The sequence below is a fragment of the Phyllopteryx taeniolatus genome, chromosome 14 (assembly GCF_024500385.1).
Source record: "Phyllopteryx taeniolatus isolate TA_2022b chromosome 14, UOR_Ptae_1.2, whole genome shotgun sequence".
NCBI lineage: Eukaryota > Metazoa > Chordata > Actinopteri > Syngnathiformes > Syngnathidae > Phyllopteryx > Phyllopteryx taeniolatus.
The window spans coordinates 513,093-540,233 of NC_084515.1; the positions used below are offsets into that span (position 1 = coordinate 513,093).

The following is a 27,141-nucleotide window of genomic DNA, read 5'->3' on the forward strand; positions in this document are numbered from 1 at the left end:
CAAATTCTGCCGGGGTATGTACACTAATGAGCACAACTGTACATATATGCAGTCATACCCCTGTCATAATGGAATGAAAGTGTAGGCTACACCTTTTTTATAACCACTAGGTGGCGGTGGCATATTAGAATGAAAGTGTACACCTTTCTCATAACCTCTAGGTGGCGTTGGCATTTTGGAATGAACGTGTATAGCTTTTTTATAACCACTAGATGGCGGCATACATTTACAAAATGTGAGTTTTTTTCCATTTGCCCCTTTACGTATGTATAATGCGCACTATTGACTTTTGACAATTTTCTTTGGGAAAAAAATGCGCATTATACATGAAAAAATACGGTAAGTACAGTATGTGTGTGTATCCATCTGTGCGCATGTGTGCGAATTGATTTGATTTGTGCGTCCGTGTGTTAATACTTGTGATAATGTGCGTGTGTTCGTGCGCGCGTTATTGGTCCGATTAAGTACAGTATGTATGTGTGTATCCATCTGTGCACAGGAATGCGTGCATGTGTGTGAATGGATTATAATTCTGTGCGTGTGTTAGTAGTTGTGATTACCTGCTTGTGTATCCGTCCATGTGTGTATTGATTTTATTAAAGTATGAGAGTGTGTATCTGTTAATAGTATTGTTAAGTATGCGTGTGCGTATGTGTGCGCATGTGTTAGTGTTAACTGTTGATGTCTGTAAAAGGAGGCTGAAGAGTCACCTGTTGGGTTTAGCTTTTAATGGTTTCTTAATTATTTAGACATTTATTTATTACATTAATTTATCTGTTCATTATTTGTATCCTATTTTATTGTATTTCTTATTGTCCTTCAGTTTTTTTTATCCTGTCCTATAGTCTTTCAGTCTTTTCAGCTCCAGTGTCTCCTCATGGGAGCCTCCCCGTTGGGAGGTGTGTTCGGTCTGCCTGCAGGGATGTCATCCTGCTGTTTTCCCTGCGCCCGGGGGACTGGGGGGCTCTGCACAATGTCGAGAGTCCATTCAGGTTTACCTGGGTCATTGCGGTCTCTATAGCGGCATCCTTTGTGGCTGTGGGCTGTGGCACCTCTTGGTGTGGGTAGCTCCCACAAGTTGATTTTCCTCAATTGGATCCTCAGTGCCTTGCCATGTCTTTATACTATCAATCAACTATGTCCTGTGTGCGCGTGAATGTGCGTGTTCATGTGGGTGTGTTTTGCGTTTATACACTATATTACCAAAAGTATTCGCTCACCGACCCTGAGTCACATATGATTTTTAAAAGTCATATCGCATTCTAAATTCTGCGCCCGGGAAGACTGGGGGGCTCTGCACAATGTCGAGAGTCCATTCAGGTTTACCTGGGTCATTGCGGTCTCTATAGCGGCATCCTTTGTGGCTGTGGGCTGTGGCACCTCTTGGTGTGGGTAGCTCCCACAAGTTGATTTTCCTCAATTGGATCCTCAGTGCCTTGCCATGTCTTTATACTATCAATCAACTATGTCCTGTGTGCGCGTGAATATGCGTGTTCATGTGGGTGTGTTTTGCATTTATACACTATATTACCAAAAGTATTCGCTCACCGACCCTGAGTCACATATGATTTTTAAAAGTCATATCGCATTCTAAATTAATATGGTTTAATATGATGTTGGTCTACTCTTCTCTTGTGTGAAGGCTTTCAACAAGGTTTAGGAGTGAGTTTATGGGAATTTTTGCCTATTCTTCCAGGAACATATTTGTGAGGTCACACACACTGATGTTGGACGAGAAGACCTGGCTTACTGTCCACTCGAAATCAACCCAAAGGTGTTCTATCGGGTTGAGGGCAGGACTCTGTGCAGGCCAGTCAAGCTCATCCATACCAAATTGTCGCCTCCATGTCTTTATGGCCATTGCTTTTGTGCACTGGTGCACAGACATGTTGGAACAGGAAGGGGTAATCCCCAAACTGTTTGACAGTCCAAAATCTTTTATTAGCTGAAGCATTCAGAGTTTCTTTCACTGGACCTCAGGGGTCTAATATTTTGGACATTTCCAACTTTGTGGCAACAGTTTGGAGATCGAGAGAGATTCCAACATGACTGTGCATCAGTGCACAAATCAAGGTTTTATGTGGATGAACTTGACTGACCTGCACAATCCTGACCTCATCCCTACAGAACAGAACAGAACTAATTGGATGAATTAGAGTGGAGACTGAGAGCCAGGCCTTCTCGTCCAACATCAGTGTGTAACTTCACAAATTCCCATGAACACACTCTTAAACCTTGTTCCCAGAAGAGTTTTAGCTGTTATAACTGCAGAGGGAGGACCAATGTCATATTTAACCCTATGGGTAATGAATTGGATGTCACTTAAATTCAAATGAGTCAAGGCAGGTGAGTGTGTATCTGTGTCCGTGCGTGTGAATTGATGATATTAAAGCATGTGTGTGTGCATGCATGCGTGTGTGTTAGTAGTGTGAATAAGTGTGTGTGTGGCCAGCAGGTATGAGGGGCCGTGAGGGACATTATTCAGGATTAGCTCTCAAACACTACTCAAACACTCACATGCGCCTGAGTCTTGCTCTCATCAGAATCCGAATAATCAGAATCCGAATCATCTTTATTTGCCAAGCATGTCCAAAAAACACACAAGGAATTTGTCTCCAGTAGTTGGAGCCGCTCTAGTGCGACAACAGACAGTCAATTGACAGAGAACACTTTTGAGACATAAAGACAATAAAGGGTTGCTAGTTATCTGGTAATGCCGGTACAAATTATTAATATTTTTTGGACAATTGTGCAAAAAGATGCAGAGTCCTCTAGCACTTAGAGCAGTTCGAATGACTAATCTCGCAATAGTCCGGTGCAATGACCATTGTGCAAAGGGCGCCGAGACTTCAAGGAGTGTATGCAGTTTAAACTGACGAGTAGTGCGATAATCTGGGACAATGTTGATTGTGCAAATTTTGCAGATACTCCTCAGTCAGTGTGCAAATGGGGCAGATGCTACTCTGGCATGAGTGGCCAGTATTGGTCAACAACAGATATGCAAATAGTGCAGCGTGGCGAGACTACTACAGTGAGTGCACGAGTAATATATAATTGGCCTGACAGAAATGTGACAACAAACTCAAGACAAACAAATTGGCAGCATGTTGCAATGGAATTGTAGGTTAGCTGTTTAGGAAGTTGATTGCAAGAGGGAAGAAGCTGTTGGAATGTCTAGTTCTAGTTTGCTTTGATCGGTAGTGCCTACCTGAGGGAAGGAGCCGGAAGAGCCGGTGACCGCGATGTGGAGGGTCCGAGAGGATTTTGCACACTCTTGTCTTAGTTCTGGCAGCATGCAAGTCCCCAAGGGTGGGTAGGGGGGTATCGACAATCCTTTCAGCAGTTTTGATTTTCCGTTGCAGTCGGAGTTTGTCCTTTTTTGTAGCAGCACCAAACCAGACTGTGATAGAAGACCACAGGACTAATTCGATGACCGCTGTGTAGAACTGCCTCAGCAGCTTTCGTGGCAGGCCGTGCTTTCTCAGAACCCGCAGGAAGTATATCCTCTGCTGGGCCTTTTTGAGGACGGAGTTGATGTTGATGGTCCACTTCAGGTCCTGAGAGACTAATTCCCAGGAACTTGAAAGTCTTGACGGTGGACACAAGGCAGCTGGACGGCGTGAGGGGCAGCTGTGGCGAAGGATGCCTCCTCAAGTCCACGATCATCTCTACAGTCTTGAGCGTGTTCAGCTCCAGGTTGTGTCGGCCGCACCACAGCTCCAGCCGCTCCACTTCCTGTCGATATGCAGACTCGTCACCGTCCTTGATGAGGCAGATGACAGTGGTGTCATCTGCAAACTTCAGGAGTTTGACAGCCGGGTGCGTTGGGGTGCAGTCGTTCGTGTAGAGAGAGAAAAGCAGCGGAGAGAGGACACAACCTTGGGGTGCCCCAGTGCTGATGCGGCGTGTGGATGAGGTGGTCTCTCCCAGCCACACCTGCTGTGTCCTGCCCCTCAGGAAGCTGTAAATCCACTGGCAGATGGCGGGCGAGGCGATGAGTTGGAGAAGCTTGGAGGAAAGGAGTTCAGGGATGATGGTGTTGAACGCTGAGCTGAAGTCCACAAACAGGATCCTCGCGTAGGTCCCTGCACTGTCGAGGTGTTGTAGGATGAAGTGCAGTCCCATGTTGACTGCATCATCCGCAGACCTGTTCGCTCGGTAGGAAAACTGCAGGGGGTCCAGCAGGGGACCTGTGACACTCTTGAGGTGGTCCAGCACGAGACGTTCAAAGGACTTCATGACCACAGATGTCAAAGCGACAGGCCTGTAGTCATTCAGACCCGAGATTGCAGGTTTCTTGGGGACTGGAATGATGGTGGAGCGTTTGAAACAGGATGGTACTTCGCACAGTTCCAGAGATCTATTGAAGATCTGTGTGAAGACTGGAGCGAGGTGGTCCGCGCAGACTTTGAGACAGGATGGGGACACATGGTCTGGGCCTGCCGCTTTGTTAATCTTTTTTTGTTTCGTAGATGATTAACGCAGAAGTCAGAGGTGTGATTGTCCTTTTCAAATCTGCAGTAGAAAGTATTAAAGTCGTTGGTTAGTGTGCTATTGTTCTCAGCTTGGGGGGATCATCGCTTGTAATTGGTCAGCGATTGAAATGCATGCCAGACTGATTTAGACTCGTTGGTGCTAAACTGTTTTTCCAACTTTGCTGCATAGTCATTTGCAATGTTAATTTCTTTAGTCAGCTGGTTTGTTGTGCGATTGTACAGGGCCCTGTCCCCGCTTTGATATGCGTCCTCCTTAGTTTGGCGAAGTTGCTTAAGTTTGGCAGTGAACCACGGCTTGTTGTTATTTAATCTGCGAAATGACTTTGTTGGTACACAAACCTCTTCACAGAGACTGATAGAGGATGTGACAGTGTCCGTATATTCATCCAGGCTGCCAGCTGAATTTTCAAAGCCACTCCAGTCTGTGCAGTCTAAACAGCTTTGAAGTTCCATCTTTGCTTCATTAGTCCACTTTTTCACTGTTTTCACTGTAGGCTTCACGCATTTAAGTTCTTGCCTGTATGTCGGTATTAAGTGAATTAAGCAGTGATCAGACGAGCCCAGGGCTACACGAGGTTTGGCACGGTATGTGTTATTTAGCGTAGTAAAGCAGTGGTCTAAAGTATTATTTTCCCTGGTAGGACAGTCGATGTGCTGCTTGTATTTAGGGAGTTCGTGGTTGAGTTTAGCTTTGTTAAAGTCCCTGAGAATAATGAGGGGTGAGTCCGGGTGTTTTTTTTTCAATTTCGTTTACTTGTTCGGCGAGCATTAGCAGTGCGGCGTTCGTGTTAGCTTGAGGCGGAATATCGACGCCAGCGAGAATGAATGATGCGGACTCACGAGGCGAGTAGAATGGCTTACAGTTCAAAAACAGCGACTCCAAATGCGGGTTGCAGTGTGTGCTGAGCTCCGTGACGTCTGTACACCATTTTTCGTTGATATAGAAGCATATCCCGCCGCCTTTTGCTTTCCCCGATGATTCCATGTCGCGGTCTGCCCGGTGAAGATGGAAGCGTGACGGCGCTATCGGGTACAGCGTCATAAAGCCAAGTCTCCGTAAAGCACATGGCGGCGGAACGTCAGAAGTCTTTACTGGTCTTTATCAGAAGATGAAGCTCGTCCATTTTGTTGGGTAGGGAGCATAGATTCGCGCGGTGGATGGACGGAAACGGCAGTCCGTATCCTCTCTTGCGGAGTTTCACCTGGATGCCGGCTCGCCAAAGACCGCGGTCGCTGCTCCGGTGAGTAACTCAGGGAAAACTGAGCGGATTTGCCAAAGTTGGTGAAAGAAAGTCCGAAAGTATTTGAGATGGAAATATGAAAGGATTTGAGTATATTTTATGAATGGATTTGAGGATGGTATGTGAATAGATTTGACATGTTTATGCGAATGTGTTTGAGGTGTATGTGTGCAAACATTTGACATGTTATGTGAGCGTGTATTTATATGAGTTGAAATGGAAGTGGTTTCAAAATTAAATATGGCATTGACCAACAGCCATAAAGTACAATAGTAAGCCTAACTTAAGCAGGAGCATTACATAGCATTATATTGTATCGTACATACATATATATATGTCATATACTTGTTGATTATTGTGTTACAGGATATGACGTAATGGTCGACCAATCAGAAGCCGTGTCGTGTATGACGTAGGGCTAGGCTGGCTCGTCTATCAAGAGCGAGACGCCATTATTCTGTCGCGGATGCTGCCGAATAAATGTGCCTTTCGGGCTAAAGCGCAGTGGACGTGTGTTTACTCCTGGACTCAAGACAGAGGTTCAACACCGCTGCGTTATAATCTGAAACGTATACGGTTCGTTGCAGGCAGGATGGCCGGATATTCGTGTTTAAGATCCTCTGCGCCGGTGTACCTAATGAGCTGTCCAAAGGGAATGAAGGAATTTAATTGTCGTAGTGAAACTCGTGTCATCGATATGCACTCCAGACTACACACACAGTCAAATATTTTGACTTTTTAAAATATAGGTACATCTCAATAAATTAGAATATAGTTGAAAAGTTTTTCTTCAGTACTCATAGAGTGATTAAACACTGAAGTACTTTTCAGAGGGCAAATTGCAGCCTAATTTCTACATTAAAAATCACTTTATTTCTTGAATTAATTGACTATTTCGTTTGACGTTATATTTTAGTTTCTCAATATGGGGAATATTTTTTACTTGCTATGTGCTACAATCATCAAAATAATACATATTTTAAATATGAAATACTTCACTCTGAGTGTGTGCAGTTCATCTCCATAATTTCACTTTTTGAATTGAACTACCTAATAAAAGATTTACACTATTCACGTGTGAGCATGATTGACATGAACTCGTGAATGCCAGTGATGTGCGCGAGAACGTGCTCGCGTGAACGCATTTGAGTAGTGTTGATGAGAGCAAGATGCGTGCGAGCGTGAGAGCATTTGAGTAGTGTAAATGAGAGCATTTGAGTGGTGTCAATGAGAGCATTTGAGTAGTGTAAATGAGAGCCTTTGACTAGTGTAAATGAGAGCATTTGAGTATTGTTAATGAGAGCGAGACTCGTGCACATGAGAGTGTTTGAGTAGTCCTTATGAGAGCCTTTCAGTAGTTTGTTTACGTGTGAAAGCATTTGAATAGGAAGTGTGAGAGCTAATCCTGAATAATGTTCCTCATGGCCCCACATAGGTGCTGCTGTGAAGCTTTGATGTCTCTCAAGTGTGTGTGTGTGTGTGTTTGCGCGTGTGTGTGAGTTGGCCGCATGGGGAACTCATATCTTCAGAGGAGTTGTGTGCGTGTTGTGTGTGCAGATTTGTGAAGGTGATGCAAGTGCGTGGCAGCCATGTTGGGTTTAACACTGCATGCATGACTCCCGCTGGCTTGTGCGCGTCTCGCCGCCAGACGACCTGCTCGCTCTGTATTTGTTTTTGATTTTGCAATTATTCACGTTGTCGGGAAGCCATGAGCCAATTGGAGATTGCATCGTCTAAACAAATAAACTGCAGTGGAAGTGGAGTATAACCATATTTGTTTCATCTCACATTCATTTTCTGCTGTAGGGGTAATGGAATTAATCCGATGCAGAGGGCAAACTTTTAAAGGAGACATGCATTTTTTTTTCGCCATATTTGCTTGAGCGGAGGCAGAATTTTTTTTACCAAGCGTCTGAATTACACCATTTCTTTTTTCTTTTTTAAAGGGTGCAGCATTTCTTCATCAATCTGCCAAATTACAACACGTTTCCTTGGACAGATTTAGCTTTTTTAGTCACAATTTTAGGTTTCCCTTGCCTGGACGCGGGTCACCGGGGCCCCCCTCTGGAGCCAGGCCTGTAGGTGGGGCTCGAAGGCGAGCGCCTGGTGGCCGGGCCTGCACCCATGGGCTACAGAAGCTGGCTCTAGGGACGTGGAATGTCACCCCTCTGGCAGGCAAGGCGCACGAACTGGTGTGTGAGGTCGAGAAGTTCTGACGAGATATAGTCGGACTCTCCTCCACGCACAGCTTGGGCTCTGTTACCAGTCCTCTCGAGAGGGGTTGGACTCTCTTCCACTCTGGAGATGCCCACGGTGAGAGGCGCCGTGCAGGTGTGGGTATACTTATTGCTCCCCGGCTCGGCGCCTGTACGTTGGGGTTCACCCCGGTGGACGAGAGGGTAGCCTCCCTCTGCCTTCGGGTGGGGGGGACGGGTCCTGACTGTTGTTTGTGCCTATGCACCAAACAGCAGTTCAGAGTACCCACCCAATCCCCGAACCCGTTGGTGGACACCAACGGAGAGGGATGCCGTCAAGCTGAAGAAGGAGTCCTATTGGGCCTTTTTGGCCTGTGGGACTCCTGAGGCAGCTGATGGGTACTGGCTTGCCAAGCGGAATGCACCTTTGGTGGTCACTGAAGCAAAAACTCGGGCATGGGAGGAGTTCGGTGAGGCCATGGAGCAAGACTTCCGGACGGCTTCGAGGAAATTCTGGTCCACCATCCGGCGTCTCAGGAGGGGGAAGCAGTGCACCATCAACACTGTGTATAGTGGGGATGGGGTGCTGCTGACCTCGACTCGGGACGTTGTGAGCCGGTGGGGAGAATACTTCGAAGACCTCCTAAATTCCACCTTTCCATGAGGGAGCAGAGTCTGGATTCTCTGAGGCGGGCTCTCCTATCTCTGGGTTTGATGTCACCGAGGTGGTTAAAAAGCTCCTCGGTGGCAAGGTCCCGGGGGTGGATGAGATTCGCCCGGAGTTCCTCAAGGCTCTGGATGTTGTACGGCTGTCCTGGTTAACACGCCTCTGCAACATCGCATGGACATCGGGGACAATGCCTCCGGATTGGCAGACTGGGGTGGTGGTCCCCCTTTTTAAGAAGGGGGACCGGTGGGTGTGTTCCAACTACAGGGGGATCACACTCCTCACCCTCCCTAGTAAGGTCTATCCAGGGGTGCTGGAGAGGAGGGTCCGTCGGGAAGTTAAAACTCTGATTCAGGAAGAGCAGTGTGGTTTTCGTCCTGGCTGTGGAACAGTGGACCAGCTCTACACCCTTGGCAGGGTCCTCGAGGGTGCATGGGAGTTCGCCCACCCAGTCTACATGTGTTTTATGGACTTGGAGAAGGCGTTCGACCGTGTCTCTCGGGGGACTACTGCCCCCGTGACCCGACCTCGGATAAGCGGTAGAAAATAGATGGATGAATATTATAAAAACCTCTACACTGGGCCACAAGCAAAAAATCAGAATGAAATTCTAACCTTTCTAGACTAATTAGATTCACCCTCAATAGGAACTGAGCAAAACAAATGTTTGATGAGTCAAATTACTGAAAGAGATACGAAAGGCTGTAAGACATCTGAAAACAGGCAAAATGGCGGACAGTGATGGATTTCCGTACGAGTGGTACAAAAAAATTTGACAAAGAACTGATATCCCTTCTCTTCCCTCATACACTACCTTTAATCGGATCATGGCTAATGATACCATCCCCCCTCTTGGAGGCAGGCAATTATCACAATACTGCCTAAACCGTTAAAAGATAACACTGCCAAAACTACAGTCCAATGTCAGTCTTAAATACGGACTATAAAGTATACACCACTATTAGTCGCAGTCGAAGTATTTATGCCGGAATTATTGACGGAGACCAGTCTGGCTTCATAGTGAGGAGACAAACACACGATAAATTCAGAAGAACCTTGTATAGTATACACAAAAATAAAAGTCCATCTGCACTAATTAGCCTCGACACAGAGAAGGCATTTGACCGGGTTAACTGGGATTTCCTCTTTCTAACTCTGGACAGATTTGGTTTGGGAGGCGAAGACACCGACCTATTTGGGAATAATAAAGCTGTTCAAATATAACTATGAAGAAATTGACAAAAATATTAGAATAGGTATAGCCAGATGGTCAATGTGATCAAAATGAATATCCAGCCACATCTTTTATTTTTGTTTCAGTCACTCCCGGTGGTCATTCCAAATTTACAATTTATTAATTGGGATACATTAATATCAAGATTCATTTGGGAAGGCAAGAAGCCAAGAATAAGGTATTCCACCCTTGAATTACCTCAAGGAAGAGGAGGCCAGGCTCTTCCGAATTTGAAGGAATACTTCAACGCAGCACAGATTTGTCCATTCATATGCTAGTGCAGCCCAGATTATGTAGTTTGGTGAAAGAACATAGAAATGAAAAAAAGGAAAATATCCCATCCAAACAGTATTAGGGGGGGCAGCAGCACCCCATCCCCACTTCCCAGCATCCAGCCATCCATTTTCTGTACCGCTTATCCTCACTGGGGTGGCGGGTGTACTGACGCCTATCTCACCTGACTTCAGGCTAGAGGCGGGGTAGACCCTCAACTGGTCGCCAGCGACTTGCAGGTCACATTTGGACAATCATTCACACTCACATTCACACCTATGGGCAATTTAGAGTCTTCAATTATCGTACCACGCATGTTTTTGGAAAGTGGGAGGAAACCGGAGTACCCGGAGAAAACCCACGCAGGCACGGGGAGAACATGCGAACTCCACAGAGGCGAGGCCGGATTTGAACCCGGGTCCTCAGGACTGTGAGGCAGTTGTGTTAACCAGTCTTCCACTGTGTCGCCCTTCCCAGCATAAAAGAAACAATTGAATTGAGCCCAATTAGAGAATTCACTATAGAAACGTGGCTAATAATTAATAGACAATTTAAACTGGGTAAAGAATCGTGTTTATTGAGATGGATGGGATGAGAAATTTGAACCTGGGAAAATGGATAACACATTCAAACAGTGGACTCAAAGAGGTATGACAGCAATCTGTAAATTAATTAAGAAAGGGGTTACGGTTGGATTCCAAGCGTTAAAGGATGAATACCAACTGTGGAAATAAGATTTATTTGGGTATCTTCAACTAAGAGACTTATTGTAGGCAAATTAGGAAAAGAGAAGAGGAAATTCACCCAATCATTAAGGTATTTGTGCAAGCATACAGAAAAATCCCAACTATAGAAATGTCGACCTTGTATAAATGGACTCAAGAAAAGCTTGTACTAGCTATGTGAAGGATGTGGGAAAAGGAGCTGCATGAGGGCAACAGATGGAGTGATATGTGGGGGGCTCATCTCAACATAACTCACTCTCAAGGATAGGAGGAGTTTGTTTGGAAGAAGCAAATTCAATACTTTATAAGAATAAAATAATGAGTAAGCGCATAAAGATGACACAATCATGTTGCAGGTCATCTAACTGTACGGAAACCAATCATACTCATATTTTTTTGGAGTTGTTTGAAAATCTAGTCTTTCTGGGATGTGGTACATTCCCCTCCTCTGAAAAGTGTTGGAATAAAAAATATCACAGACGTTTCAAGTGATGTATCTGGGTTTTATACAGGAGACAGTATGTAAAAGAGACCAATATCTAACCAAAATTCTGCTTGCAGCAAATCTATAACAAAAAGATGGATGAAGACAGATACACCAACAATAAAACAATGGATGACAATTAGACGATGTATAACACATGGAGAGTCTGATCTATAAAATCAGACTGAAAAGGCACAATTTAAAAGGAACTGGGCTAAATGGTACGCGTACACATCACAAATGCGATGAAGACTCAGAAGTAATGGAACAATCTCGCAGGATGTGCGTTTTGTTCTGTTTTATGTTGTTTGGTTTAGCTGTTTTACTTTTTTTTTTTTTTTTTACTTGTGATTTATATCTGCGTTGTTCACTTTAAAATATAAATGTAAATCTAAAAACAAGCCAAATTATATAAGACAAATCATTTCTACATTACTGTCAGAATGGAAAAAGGCAAATATGTTTTCTTACATAAAGGAAAAGTTATATTTTGACAATGTTGATTGGGGTTGTTCAATTGGCGAAATTTAGTGTTTAAAAAAAACCCTCTGACTTTCTTTGTTTAAAATGCACAAAGGATATAGAATTGCGTACATTTAACGTCCACTTTTAGGTTGATATCACTCGGTTTTGAGGGGATGGTTCTTACCCTCTACTCTGGGGCCAATATAGATTTTGTTCCCATGACAACTTGGGGCAGAGCTACTTGTTGAGCCCAGAGTTTGGAAAAAAAGTGAGTGCAGATTGCATTGCACGTGCAAGTCGCCATAAAGACAGTGAACACGTGGGTTATATTTAATTTGGTGGCGGCAGCATTTCTTCACCAATCTGCTGAATTACACTTCGTCACTTAGTTTAGCAAGAGCATGTGGTGTTTTTATGTTAATTCATGTCATCACTTTATTAAATGTCCCTTGAAGGGCAATTTTATTTGCAGCAGACAAATTCAGATCACATAAGATCATACAAGATGTGAGCAGGAAAAGTACAGTAATAAAGTGCATGACAGGTGACAATAAATAGTTCCAAGTGCAAAGTATAAAATAGTAAAATTGATACACAACCGTAAAATTGATACGCAACCATAAAAGGATGGTAAAAAGCTAAAAGTACAAATGCAAATAGCAGCAATGGAGGCAAAGTAGTTATCTCCTCTCTGCGACATGAAAACCCTGTGGATGGAGAGAGTTACAAAGGAGTAGTTAAGACTGTTTTTAGTAGCTGGGGGGGGGGGGCGAGACGGACACAAGAAGGAAGCAATTTGTATTCTGATGCGAGAGGATGAGTAGCGTCCATCAAGAAAGACTTCGCTTTTTTATGCACCTGGATGTTAAAAGTCTCACCCAGAGATCTAAATTTCACCCCAGCTACCTTAGATGCCACTCGCAAAATACTCCCAAAGGAATTCGTTTAATTGTGACATCACATCACAACATAATTCAGAACGGCTGGCAGACACATATTCAGAAAATAACAGATTTACTTGGTTGTTTAATTTACAGAGACAAAACGATTTGCTTAAAAGACAAACGTTCTCCTTTAAAGTATCGTTTTTGCCCAATTAATTATGTAGTTCTGCAAAAATCTTTGTAAACCTTACCTATTAGTATTTATTTTGGCAAAAGGTCAGCTATTCAATTCTTTGGTCACAAATAAAATTTTCCTTGTTGACTTCCTAACTGATCGCCTGTGTAAGGTTATAAGCACACAAAAATAGACAAGCTGCTTCTTCTTTTCCTTTCGGCTTGTCGCGTTAGGGGTAGCCTTTTCCATGTAAGCCTGTCTCCTGCATCCTCCTCGAACACCAACAGCCCTTATGTCTTCCCTCACTACATCTATCAACCTTTTCTTTCGTCTTCCTCGAGCACTTTTGCCTGGTAGCTCCATCCTCATCATCCTTCAACCAATATGCTTTCTCTCTCTCCTCAGGACGTGTCCAAACCATCAAAGTCTGCTCTCTCTAACTTTGTCTCCAAAACATCGAACCTTGGCTCGCCTTCTGATGAGCTCATTTCTAATCCTATCCAACCTGGTCACTCCTAGAGAGAACCTCCACATCTTCATTTCCGCCACCTCCTGCTCTGCTTCCCGTTGTCTCTTCAGTGCCACTGTCTCTCATCTGTACATCATGGCTGGCCTCACCACTGTCTTATAAACTTTGCCCTTCATCCTAGCAGAGACTGCTGTCACATAACACCTTCCTCCACCTGTTCCAACCTGCTTGGACCCATTTATTGAGTTTTTTTTAATTTTTTTTTTTACCACCCTCACTTGCTCTGGACTGTTGACCCCAGGTATTTAAAGTCCTCCACCCTCGCTGTAGCCTCACTCTTCCCCCTCCACCTCTCACATTCATGCATATATATTCTGTTGTACTTAGGCTAATCTTCATTCCGCTCCTTTCATTTGCATGTCTCCACATTTCTATTGTAACTGTCCCTCCACCTGATCTCTGCTTTTACTGCAGATCACAATGACATCTGCGAACATCATGGTCCACGGGGATTCCAGTCTAACCTCATTGTCAGCCTATCAATACATCACCACTCCAAACAGGAAACCGCTCAGGGCTGATCCCTGATGCAGTCCCACCTCCACCTTAAATTCCTCTGTCACACCTCATTGCTGTTCTGCTGCCCTCATACATGTCCTGTACTATTTTAACATCTCTGCCACTCGAGACTTCTGCTTGCGAGTACCACAGTTCCTCTCTGGGTACTCTGTCATAGGCTTTCTCGAGATCTACAAAGACACAGTGTAGTTCCTTCTGACCTATGTACTTCTCCATCAACACCCTCAAGGCAAATAATGCATCTGGGGTACTCTTTCGAGACATGAAACCATACTGTTGCTCGCAAATACTCACTTGTGTCCTGAGTCTAGCCTCCTCTACTCTTTCCTATAACTTCTTTTTGTGACTCATCTTTATTCCTCTATACTTCCCACAGCTGTTTACATCACCCTTGTTCTTAAAAATTGGCACCAGCAAAAATAGACAAGTAAAAGACCCCAAAAAACATATATACACATTTATGCTTTTGTTTGGATTCCATATTGTTGTTGGACCATTACACCATATTTTACTTAACATTTTAAGTTTTAATACCTTGATGTTGAACCATTGATCTCATAAAAGCTGCTTGTAATTCTGCTATAATATTCGCTCTATTTTCACTAGAAAATATTCACCTCGGCGAGATGCTCTCCTGCGCTCTGTTCGTCATCTTTGATCTTGTGGTTTCTAAGTGATTGAGCGCTGGGAGACTCTCCTCTTTCCAGCTGTGAGATCTACCACAGAGACGCAAGGAGAAGATCAAAGTCTTCTTCGTTTTGAGGGAGCACAATTTCAACTCCCCCGGGCCACCACCGCCACCTTGGGGTGCAAACTACACACACAATGACTCTAATTAAAATCGAATTACACCCTAAACACCTGATCCACTCCACAGCAAATGGCATCCATTAAAAAAAAAAAGTCATAATGCACCTGTTTATTTTGAAGAGTGAGTTTGCTTGAGTGGCGAGTTCAAAAAGGTAGTAAAGTTAAAAATCCTCATCATGGCTTTTATTTCCAGACATGCAAATGCTTAAATGCTTAACTCTATATATTCCTTTCCAAATTTAAGATCAAATAGAAAATTTTATTAATTGTGTTTTTGCTTTACCGAAGTGTTGAAAAATGAATTGGCTATTCGAAACAATTGCAGTACGTTGCATTTTGCGCTCCTCTTATTTAGTCATCTAAATATAGTTACAGACAACTGTTTCACACCTGTGTTGCATTTAGTCAAGACTGCGGTTCCAATCTAGGACCTTTTGGACTACATGCCAAAATTCTTGATTAATGACTTTAAAATTAAAATAAATTAATTCGAATCAATGTTATTTCCGAGCCCCCTTTCTTAGAATTGCTTTTTTGTTGCATTGAGTCTACCAACTGCTATTCCAGCGTAAGACCACTTGGTCTACATGCCAAAGTTCCCAAGATTTCAAACTTTGAGGAATAATTTGTTCTATGTGACAGCAAGAACTGTGACCCCCAGTTAAATTAACTCTATTCAACATAAATAGATCCTCAATTGCTGTCAAATAATGTCAGTCTGAAGAAAATGTGTTCCTCTGTTGATTTAACGTCTACTGGCTTGATCCGCTCAAGTCACCATAGATCTGTGTCCATATGGACCACATATGGAAAAAAAAAATTCCGCATTGACCTTTTTCCTGGATGGTTTTCCTTATCACGCCACCTGTGTCATGTCTGACAAAGTATAAGGAGTAGACCTCGGTCTCTTTGCATTTTGGCTGCTAGCCGACCTCGACTCACGGCCCCAACCCCGGCTGATTGTGACAGACCTGACAGCCCATTGAGGGCCACACAAAGGGGGATGCACTCGCCCATATGGTAGCCCCTGCGTTTCCAAGTCATTGTGGTAACAACGCTAGTTCAATAAGTGGGGGAAATCAGGCAGATTTATGACGTTTTCTTGGAATTATGTTGGAACGTTGTGAAACCTGCCCCTCTTTCAGGACCGCCAACTTACGCTTTGGCTTCTAGCTAACTAGTAGGTTAGTTCACACTGACATTTGCAGTTCAACGATGCACAGGCAATGTTGTGAGTCACATTCTAATGCTTCTAACCATCATTATACAGGTGTAGAGAAAAATAAGTTAACCGCTGTTAACATTAAAACAGAAAAACAATAAAACGCATAGAACAGAAAGCCACATCTCATTCACTGCCAGCTGTTTTCAAAGCAGTTTCCCATATTGCCAGCCATTTTAGAGCATTTTGACTGATCTTTCAAGACTCATAGAATATTGTTTTGGGACATTAAGCACTAAGCCTAAAAAAGAGAGCAAATACTTTTTTTCTGGTGAAAGAAGACAGTTCTGCAAGTTTATCCATTCTGTAGTAAGCGGCAGTAGAACATGGGTTTGTTTCAACCGAAACACGTGTTTCTGACTGAAAATCTGAGAAAACAAGCTTTTTGTGAAGACACGTCAAGCAGAACAGTGACTTTGATGCTAAAATTATTAGCTTTTGTGACTCAACATATAAAATAACAAAAGCAAGACTGGGAAAGGGCTTTTGATGGCAGAATAATCATTGATTAAAAGATATAAAACTAAGAAACACACAAGTGATGCTGATCCCTCGCATGGCTCGATTTGAACGTTAGTGGCTTTTTATACATGCTTTTGTCATTCCATTTTGGCACAACAAACCGATTCAGGGAAAGTTGTCTTTTTCTGTTTAAAAAAATAATAATAAATAAATAAATAAATCTGAAAGTGGGATGTAACATTATTTAAAAGATTAATTGCTGTCAATTTGCTGCACATTTTGTTTGATAATTTTCATCGTTTGATCCATTTTATCTTTTTTTATTGCCTCGTTCACGCGATTACCAGGGAGTTCTTTCTCTTTTTTGTCAGTCTAATAAATACAACAACAAACTTTTTTAGTTGCATTGTATGATGCACAGTCAATGCACAACACGAGAAGAAGCACAGCACAGATCATTTCTCTCATCTAGTGTGTTCTTTTAGGAGCCATTCTAATTTCTGACTGATTAGCCCTTTGTTTACTTTTTTAGTAAAAGTTTGGCGCGATGATATTGCACCTACTTCCTTGTTCATTCCTAAAAAATGCAGTGCTGCTGGTCGCATCTGGATTGACTGAATTTCCGCCTTGCGAATACATTCGTGGAGAGCTATTTTGATGTGATTACACCGATATTAACTTGTCTTTATTAAAGAGACGCTACAATTCAATAAATAACATACATACTGTAAATAGTATTTTTTTGATAAAAAGAAAATGAATTCTGGGCTATGTTTACCACGTCAATTACAAACTCTATTAGATTTGTGATTGGATGATGGACGATGCGGACGTGGAACTTTTCAGACTGCACTTGGCAAGGCATCTGAGACCCTCGACTTTCCCATTCTTTGTGTGTGTGCTGAGGGGACAGCAGCGTGTTTTGAAGCGACGTGCTGCGAACTAGAAGGTCTCGAGCGAGTTTAAATTCGATCCTGCCATGAAATGAGCATGGGATATTCCCATTCCATTTTTTTTTTTTTTTTTTTTTTTTTTGCAGCTGCATCAACTCTTCCTCCATAAAATATGCATTGATGATGATGAGCGCGAGAAGCACAACATAGATCCTTCTGTTCATCCATACCAAGACCGTTAGCAAGCCGAAAATAATGCGTGACTCGAGGTAATTTTTCTACGAAAACTTTGGACGTAACCTGAATTGTTCGTAAACTGGGTCGTTCATAACCCGAAGTTCCACTGTATTCACATTAGTTAATCCTCCATCTCCCAGTCTATTCTGGATATTGTAGTGTTTCTCCTTGTCAAAACCCTGTCTGCTTCTTTCAGTGAAAGCAATGCGTTGAAAGCCAGCATATTTCTGAATTCATCTGGTTTGTTGTGAGTTTTCACTGATTCATAAGTAATCGAGTAGTAGCAAAAGCTCCTAAAATTCCTCCATTTTGTGTGGTTTGTCAGGATGTTGATGATTTTAATTTTTTATTTTTGTAATTTTTTATTTTTTTTTTTATTTTTTTGTGAGTGAGGAACAACTGGAAACTTTTAATGGGATTGCACTTTTGATGATGTCACTATACTATCAAGTGGTCGTCTTTTACGCTATTGGCGCATATCATAGCAGGGGGACACATGATGGATTTCGTCACAAAGTAGTCTTGAAATAATCTTTCGAAACGTCAACACTGTGGCACCGTGACAAACTGTCAATGTGACTTATTGTCCTTAAATGTCAGCTCGTCTGCCTCTCATTACTTAAGTGTCTTCAAGGCAACAGGAATAAATGTGTGCGTGCGTGCGTGTGTAATTGAAAACATTTAAGCAACACCATCTCGCAATACCAAAGCTTCTTCTTCCAAAACTTCTAAATAGCTCAAGTTAGCATCACATACTGACTAATTCTTCAGCTACATCAAGAAGTCATGCAATTCCAAATTTGATTAAACTGGTAGTGAAAGAGAGAGAGCTGAATAATTTTTTTTTTCCTAACCGTTTTATGTCTTTGGTGTGAAACTTATTGACAAAAGGAGAAAACGAGACAAGACTCACCCTACTAATTCTCATCAAAGAAAAGCTTAGACTGTTTTGTTGTTTCACAAATAACAGCGGTTAAGTTGTGTGGCAACTAGCTAACTAACTCACCAATGCTAGAACCACAGTAATCGTGAAACCAAGTGGAACTTCTGAAGTTAAGATTCCCCTGAAGTTGTACAATTAACTAACTGGCAAATTACTTGGCTAATTCACCATCTTATGAGCTAACCGACTCTTGAGCTACATTAATTTTGAAATTAAATGGAACGTCTGAGGATAAAATTATCCTTAAGTTGTACAACTAACAAAATAATGAGCTAATGAATTAACAGACTAATTACGTAGCTAGCCAACTGACTCTTGAGATAGAATACATTTATCATGAAAGTAAATGGAACCTCTGAAGTTAAAAAGCCCCTGAAGTTGTACAACTAATGAAATAATGACTTGGCCAGTCAACTAACCAACTTGCTAAATAATTGTGGAACTACATTAATTATGAAACGCAGTGGAACCTGTGACATTAAAACACAAGTTGTCTGAACTACGTTCATTGTGGAAAAACAACGTGGAATCGCTAGTTAAAACACCCCAGATGTAATAGAACTGACTAGCCCACCAACAAACTAACCAGCTACTTTCTTCAGTGTATGTGTTTGTATGTGAATGTGTTAGTGTGTGTGTGTGTGTGTGTGTGTGTGTGTGTGTGTGTGTGCGTGCGTTCATGTTCGCGTGAGCAGGGAGCTTAAAGTTGATGGGAGTGCATGCCGCCGCATGCATCCAGATCCATTTATACGTGTGAGTGCGGTCAAAGTGCCAGGAACTGCACCGGGTCTGCACCTCATTAAAGTGCACCAACTCTCTCTCTCTCTCGCTCTCTCTCTCACTCTCGCTCTCGCTCTCTCTCTCTCTCTCTCTCTCTCTCTCGCTCTCTCTTGCTCGCTCTCTCTCTCTCTCTCTCTCTCTCTCTCACACACACACACACACAGAGTGGGGGCACTTTATTTAGTGCAAGAGATAGGGTGGACACACCTCAATGGATTCTGGTATTAATCTTTAATGAGCCTCGGGGCCACGGTGCCCGCCCGCCCGCCTCTCCTCCGCACAGGAAACAAACAATGACTTATGTGAGGAAAAAAATTGAAAATACTCATCCTACCTGCTCGCTCCCTCCAGACACCTTCATGAATTATTCACGTCTGCCCGGCCGGAGCCCACTTCCCAGCGGCGGGCACCAGAGAAGTCTGGAAGCTGCAATAGGTCAAATGTGGCCATCTCGCGCCCATTTGTCTCCGGGTCAGCTGTCAATCAAACCTCCATCACATTCAGTTATTTCTCTTGAGTTTTTATTGCCCAACCTTGAAATGAAGAAATGAGTAGAATTCTAATTTGTCTGATATAGCGATAGCAGTAACATCATCCCAGAACTAGGAAACTTGGGAGGACATTTGTGTTTGGACCACAGGAACTGTAAATTTAGCTGCCAAAAGAAGTAGCTCGTACTTTCGAGAGATCTGTGAACCTTTTTTGTGAGATGGTAGCGCTAAACCTTTAGTTCCAGGCAGGGTTATCATAGTTTTGGATTTTCCATTGTAGTTAGTTTTTATTTCATTTTGACTTTTGTTTTTTAAATTCTGTTTAGTTTGAATTAGTTTTTAGCAGGCTTGCTAGTTTTTTTTTTTTTTTTTTTTTTTTTTTAAAAGCTTCATTTTAGTTTTTTATTAGTTTTTTAGTTTTTTTTTTTTTTTAATCCGGGGTTTTTGTCAAGTGTGATCGCAATAAGGATTGTGTAATGAAAGTAAAACGAAGGACATTTTCACTGTAATTATAGTTAGTTTTGCAAATTTAAAATGTCGTTTTAGTTAACATTTAGTTTTTAAACATTCTTGTTTTTATTTTATTTCCTTTACTTAGTTTTAGTTTTCATTTGTTTTCATTTATTATAATAACCTAAGTTCCAGGAACTACAAAAACTGAAACGTGAAGGTTCCTAGAACTCACTCACAATAAGAGACACTCAGTAATGTCAGACAGTTCACAAACTATTGTAACATTGATGTTAGTTTTAACTAGGGATGGGATCATTGTAATTTATTGTTTTTTTGTATTAATTAATATACAGTCATCATTTTAAACTTTCTACACTTTCATTTGGAGACTTCCGTGTCAGTCAACAGGCCAGGCCCTACCTTTTAAAACAACGTGAGGATCGTAACCCCTAATGGACATAAATATGTGCACCTCACATGCATATTTGAAGCGAAAGCTTCAAAATATATATGAATAATAAAATAGATATGATCGCTACTTCACGGCTTTTTCTCCATCACGGGTGGTTCTCTAACCCTAATTTAATGACGATGGTGCGTGTCCGGGGGTCAGCTTGCCCCTAGTATTGTCCTTGTTTTTGTCTTTTTTGTTGGTCTTTGGAGACATTACGTGACTTACATTAGAGAAGGCTTGCTAAACATTGGCCTTCTTTCATCAGTTTTCACAAATCCACCAAGTTTTTTTTTTACGAAGCTACTTACAAGCAGAGTGGCCACGTTCTATGGTGCATGGAGGAGGAGTGCAAGTTATACTTCTACAGCGAGGATTTCAAACGCTACTTAAGTCGATTCACCTTGCAAATCTACGCTCTCTACCCAACAAAATGGACGAGCTTCATCTCCTCACAAGGACCAGTACAGACTTGGCACATTCTGCTGCCCTCTGCTTCACGCAGACTTGGCTTTGTGAACGCATCCCCATGGTGCCGTACTGCTGTCCGGCTTCCAAGTACACCGAGCGGACCGTGACACGAGGCAATTGGGAAAAGGTGGCGGAATATGCTTCTACGACCTAATGGTCGCCGAACAAGTCAACAAAATTGAAAAAAAAACACCCGGACTCACCCCTCATTATTCTCGGGTACTTTAACAAAGCTAAACTCAACCACGAACTCCCTAAATACAAGCAGCACATCGACTGGCCTACCAGGGAAAATAACATTTTAGACCACTGCTAAATAACGCATACCGTGCTATACCTCGTGCAGCCCTGGGCTCGTCTGATCACTGCTTAAATTCAATTAATACCGACGTACAGGCAAGAACTTAAATGCGCGAAGCCTTCAGTGGAAAAAGTGGAACAATAAAGCAAAGATAGAACTTCAAAGCTGTTTAGACTGCAAAGACTGGAGTGTCTTTGAAAATTCAGCTGGCAGCCTGGATGAATATACGGACACTGTCACATCCTATATCAGTTTCTGTTAAGATGTGTGTGTACCAACAGTCATTTCGCACATTCAACAACAACAAGCCGTGGTTCACTGCCAAACTTGAGCAACTTTGCCAAGCTAAGGAAGGACGCATATCAGAGCGGGGACAGGACCCTGTATAATCGCGCTAGAAACCTGCTGACTAAAGAAATTAACATTGCTAATAACTTGCAAAGGAACTATGCAGCAAAGTTGGAAAAACAGTTTAGCGCTAACGACTATAAATCAGTCTGGCATGCATTCCAATCGCTGACAAATTACAAGCGACGATCCCCCTAAGCTGAGAACAATGGCACACCAGCACACTAACGACTTGAATACCTTCTACTGCAGATTTGAAAGGACACTTTCACACCCCACACCCACCCAGCTGCATCACCGACCACAATCACACCACCGACTTCTGCGTTAACCAGAAGGATGTGAGATGCATCTTCAAACAACAAAAGATTAACAAAGCGGCAGGCCCAGACCATGCGTCCCCATCCTGCCTCAAAGTCTGCGCGGACCAGCTCGCTCCAGTCTTCACACAGATATTCAATAGATCTCTGGAACTGTGCGAAGTACCATCCTGTTTCAAACGCTCCACCATCATTCCAGTCCCCAAGAAACCTGCAATCTCGGGTCTAAATGACTACAGGCCTGTCGCCTTGACATCTGTGGTCATGAAGTCATTTGAACGTATCATGCTGGACCACCTCAAGAGCGTCACAGGTCCCCTGCTGGACCCCCAGCAGTTTGCCTACCGAGCGAACAGCTCTGCGAATGATGCAGTCAACATGGGACTGAGCTTCATCCTAGAACAGCTATACAGTGCAGGGACCTACGCGAGGATCCTGTTTGTGGACTTGAGCTCAGGGTTCAACACCATCATCCCTGAACTCCTTTCATCCAAGCTTCTCCAGCTCAGCGTCTCACCTGCCATCTGCCAGTGGATTTACAGCTTCCTGACGGGCAGGACACAGCAGGTGAGGCTGGGGGAGGCCACCTCATCCACACGCAGCATCAGCACTGGGGCGCCCCAAGGTTGTGTCCTCTCTCCGCTGCTCTTCTCTCTCTACACGAACGACTGCAATTCAGTGCACCCGGCTGTCAAACTCCTGAAGTTTGCAGATGACACCACTGTCATCGGCCTCTTCAAGGACGGTGACGAGTCTGCATATCGACAGGAGGTGGAGCGGCTGGAGCTGTGGTGTGGCCGACACAACCTGGAGCTGAACACGCTCAAGACTGTAGAGATGATTGTGGACTTATGGAGGCATCCTTCGCCACAGCTGCCCCTCACGTTGTCCAGCTGCCTTGTGTCAACCGTCGAGACCTTCAAGTTCCTGGGAATTAAAGTCTCTCAAGAACTGAAGTGGGCGACCAACATCAACTCCGTCCTCAAAAAGGCCCAGCAGAGGATGTACTTCCTGCAGCTTCTGAGAAAGCACGGCCTGCCACAGGAGCTGCTGAGGCAGTTCTACACAGCGGTCATTGAATCAGTCCTGTGTTCTTCCATCACAGTCTGGTTTGGTGCTGCTACAAAAAAGGACAAACTTCAACTGCAACGGACAATCAAAACTGCTGAAAGGATTGTCGGTACCCCCCTACCCACCCTTGAGGACTTGCACGCTGCCAGAACTAAGACAAGAGCGTGCAAAATCCTCTCGGACCCTCCACATCCCGGTCACCAGCTCTTCCAGCTCCTTCCCTCAGGTAGGCACTACTGATCAATGCAAACTAGAACTAGCAGACATTCCAACAGCTTCATCCCTCTTGCAATCAACTTCTTAAACACCTAACCTACAATTCCATTACAACATGCTGGCAATTTTTTGACTTTAGTTTGTTGTCACATTTCTCTGGGGCCAATTATACATTACTCGTGCACTCACTGTAGTAGTCTCGCCACGCTGCACTATTTGCACATCTTGTTGACCAATACTGGGCACTCATGCCAGAGTAGCATACCATTTGCACACTGATTGAGGAGTATCTGCAACATTTGCACAATCAACATTGTCCCAGATTATCGCACTACTCGTCACTTTAAACTGCATACACTCCTTGAAGTCTCGGCGCCCTTTGCACAATGGTCATTGCACCGGACTATTGCAATATTAGTCTTTTGAACTGCTCAAAGTGCTAGAGGACTCTGCATCTTTTTGCACAACTGTCAAAAAAAAATACAAAAATTTACGGGCATTACCAGATAACTAGCAACCCTTTATTGCTCAGTGACTGTTTTTTGTCAATGTCTTTATGTCTCAAAAGTGTTCTCTGTCAATTGACTGTCTGTTGTCGTACTAGAGCGGCTCCAACTACCGCAGACAAATTCCTTGTGTGTTTTTTGGACATACTTGTCAAATGAAGATGATTCTGATTCTGATACATCCAGAAAAAATGGTGTACTGATGTCATGGAGCTCTGCACACATTGCAGCCCGGACTTCAGTGAGAGTTTGCTTCATTCATACTCCCTAAATACAAACAGCACCTTGACTGTCCCACCAGGGAAAGCAACATTCTAAAGCACTGCTGTACCACGCTGAAGGACTCGTAACGTGCTATCTCCCGTACAATTTTGGGCTCATCTGATCACTGTTTAATTCACTTCATACCAACAAACGGGTACAAACTTAAATGTGCGAAGCCTGTGGTGAAAACAGTGAAGTGGACCAAAGATGGAACTTCAAGACTGTTTAGACTGCAGAAATTAGTGTCTTTGAAACTTCAACTAGCAACGAATATATGGACAATATTACATCCTCCTTCTGCGTCAGTGAAGACTTGTGTGTACCAACAAAGACATTTTGCACGTTCAATAACAAGTCGTGGTTCACTGCCAAACTTGGCCAACTTAATAAGCTAAAGAAGATGTCATCGAAGTGGGTAAAGAGCCCTGTATAATCAGGGCAGAAATCAGCTGACAAAAAAAACAACAACATTGCAAAGAGAAATTGTGCAGAAAAGATGGAAAACCTGTTTGCTGCTTACGACTCTACATCAGTTTGGCGAGGATTAGAATCATTGACCAACTCCAAGCGATCAGTCCCCCAAGCGGAGAACAGTAAAGGACTGGCTCAAGACTTCAGTACCTTCTACTGCAGATTTGAAAAGGACACTTTTACACCCCACACCCACCCAGCCGCACCACCAACGACCACCATCACACCTCTGACTCCCCCTTCTGCATTTGACCAATCACGAACAGGATGTGAAACGTGTCGTTAAACAACCAAAGATCAACAAAATGGCAGGACGGGGACAGGGTGTTCCCCTCCTGCTTGAAAGTCTGTGCAGACTAGCTCGGTCCAGTTTTCACACAGTTCTTCAATAGATCTTTGGAACTGTGTGAAGTGCCATCCTGCCTCAAACGCTCCATCATCCCAGTGCCCAAGAAACCTGTAATTTCAGGACTGAATCACTACAGACCTGTCTCCCTGACATCTGTGCTCATGAAGTCCTTTGAATGCCTCACGCTGGATCACCTGAAGAGCGTCACAGGGCTCCCTGCAAGGTTCCACTTATTGTCTCGCGGTAGAGTGCCATCATCAGCAATCTGAATAGGTGAGAGATGACTTTTAAGGAGAAAAGACGACGCTGGGCCACAACGCTTGGTTCCTGCGGGCGACTCCAAAGTGTCATGGCAACCGTGCGGTGCTAGCGCAAGACTAACTTTCATACTGATTAGGCCTACGCTCTCCCGTGTAGCCCTCCAATTTTAATGACTACTACTTTATCTTACCACTCTGCTACTGCTGCCGACCTGTGTGTGTTTGTGTGTGTGTGTGTGTTCGAGAAAGCGAGAGTATTGAGTGTGTGTGCGTGCGTGTGTGTGCACGCACCTGTGCATGTGCGAGTGTGTCTGCATGTGTGGCCACGTGTGTGTGTGTGTGTGTGTGTTAATAGTAGCGCAGAGCAAAGGCAGTGTAATATTGTCGTCCATTAATTTTTATTGCTGTTGAAGACCGCCTCCCGTTTGTTCCTGCTGGTGCTGTCAGGTTATCTACGACTTGATGTAACATATTAGAATGGTCCAGTAGGGCTATGGCAGAATTTTTTTTGTCTCAGATTTGTTTTTCATTAAAATCTCCCAGAGTCAGCTGGGATAGGCTCCAGCACGCACGTGACCTAAGTGAGGATAAGCGGTACGGAAATACAGCATACAGTGCAAGAAAGATAATTTAAAAGTGGAAATGCTCTAAAAAGCATGAGGGGAAAAAAAAAAGTTTTTAACCTGGACTTAAAAACATTCACACTTGGGGCTGATGCCACTTCTGTTAGCAACTTATTCCATTGGTGACTGTTGAAAGTCAGGTCGGAATCTTATCACTACACCAAGGTTTCGGACTTGGTCATTCCTCTTTTCTATACTGCCCAAAACAATTGTTTCAGTTTTGTTGTGGTTTAATTGAAGAAAGTTTTGGCTCATCCAGTTATTTGTCTGTTTTAGACAGTGGCACAACACCTCAATTGAACTGCATCTGGAGACACTGCGAGTGTAACAGTGCATCATCTGCATAGTTATGATGGTCAACATTGTGGTTCTGAAGAATTTGGCCCAAGGGTAGCATATACAGGCTGAAAAGGAGGGGTCCAAAAACTGACCCTTGATGGACTCCATAGGTCATTGCCATTCGATGAGATTGAACACTTCCAATGGATACAAAATAACTCCTTTCCTCCAGGTAGGACCTGAACTAAGGACTGTTCCATTTAGTCTTACCCACATTTCCAACCTGTACAGCAGTATATTATGATCGAAATATCATATAAATATAAATTATATATATAATTATATTAATTATTATGTAAATTACAAATATAAGTATCAAAAGCTGCACTGACATCCAACAAGACCAGAATTGACACCTTTCCTCAGTCAGTATTATTATTATTATATCATTTAGCACTTTGATAAGAGTTGATTCAGTACTGTGACGAGTTCGGAAACCTGATTGAAAATTGTCAAAAAGCCCATTTAAATTCAAGAAATTGCCAAGTTGATTAAAAATAACTCGATAATAATAAAGGAAGTCTAAAAGTGAAGAAAATGTGGCATTTGGAAAAACTATTGTGCCATATAAAAGAAGGGAAATGTGCGGTTTGGACAAAAGTATTGGGGACATCTACCTAAAGTGAAAGAAAATGTGGACAAAAGTGTTGGGACACCTGCAGGAAGTGAAAAGTGAAGAAAATGTAGTTTGTTAACCCTAACCCTAAATGTATTGGATTGGATTGAATTTAGTCTCATATGCTAACTCTGTGTTTGTTTGCAGGAGGACGGGTCGGGAGAGCAAGAAAATGGCCGCATCGAGCCAGTGGGCAGAGCTGAATCGTGCTTGGACCACACCGTCTCCACCGCTATGTCTCTCGAGTAAGTCTCCAACCTTCCCCTGACCGCTCCTAAGGACAATCGCTACATGATACTAAAATGAAGACATACACCCTTCTCCCAAAAACATAGGGGTATTGGGCTTTTGGGTGAA

At 43.2% G+C, this 27,141-nt stretch overlaps 1 protein-coding gene across 13 annotated transcripts in view; it reads left to right on the forward strand.

Annotated features, from left to right (window-relative positions):
- Window positions 1-27,141, forward strand: part of LOC133489491 (partitioning defective 3 homolog) — a 268,623-nt gene that overhangs the window by 101,615 nt on the left and 139,867 nt on the right. For 12 of the 13 annotated variants that reach the window (XM_061798629.1, XM_061798633.1, XM_061798626.1 and 9 more), the window contains exon 6: window positions 26,932-27,029. In XM_061798629.1, the coding sequence (XP_061654613.1) occupies window positions 26,932-27,029 (98 nt within the window). Of the gene's footprint in view, window positions 1-26,250; window positions 26,341-26,931; window positions 27,030-27,141 lie in introns of those variants that run through there. The other variant, XM_061798637.1, reaches the window with a different exon arrangement.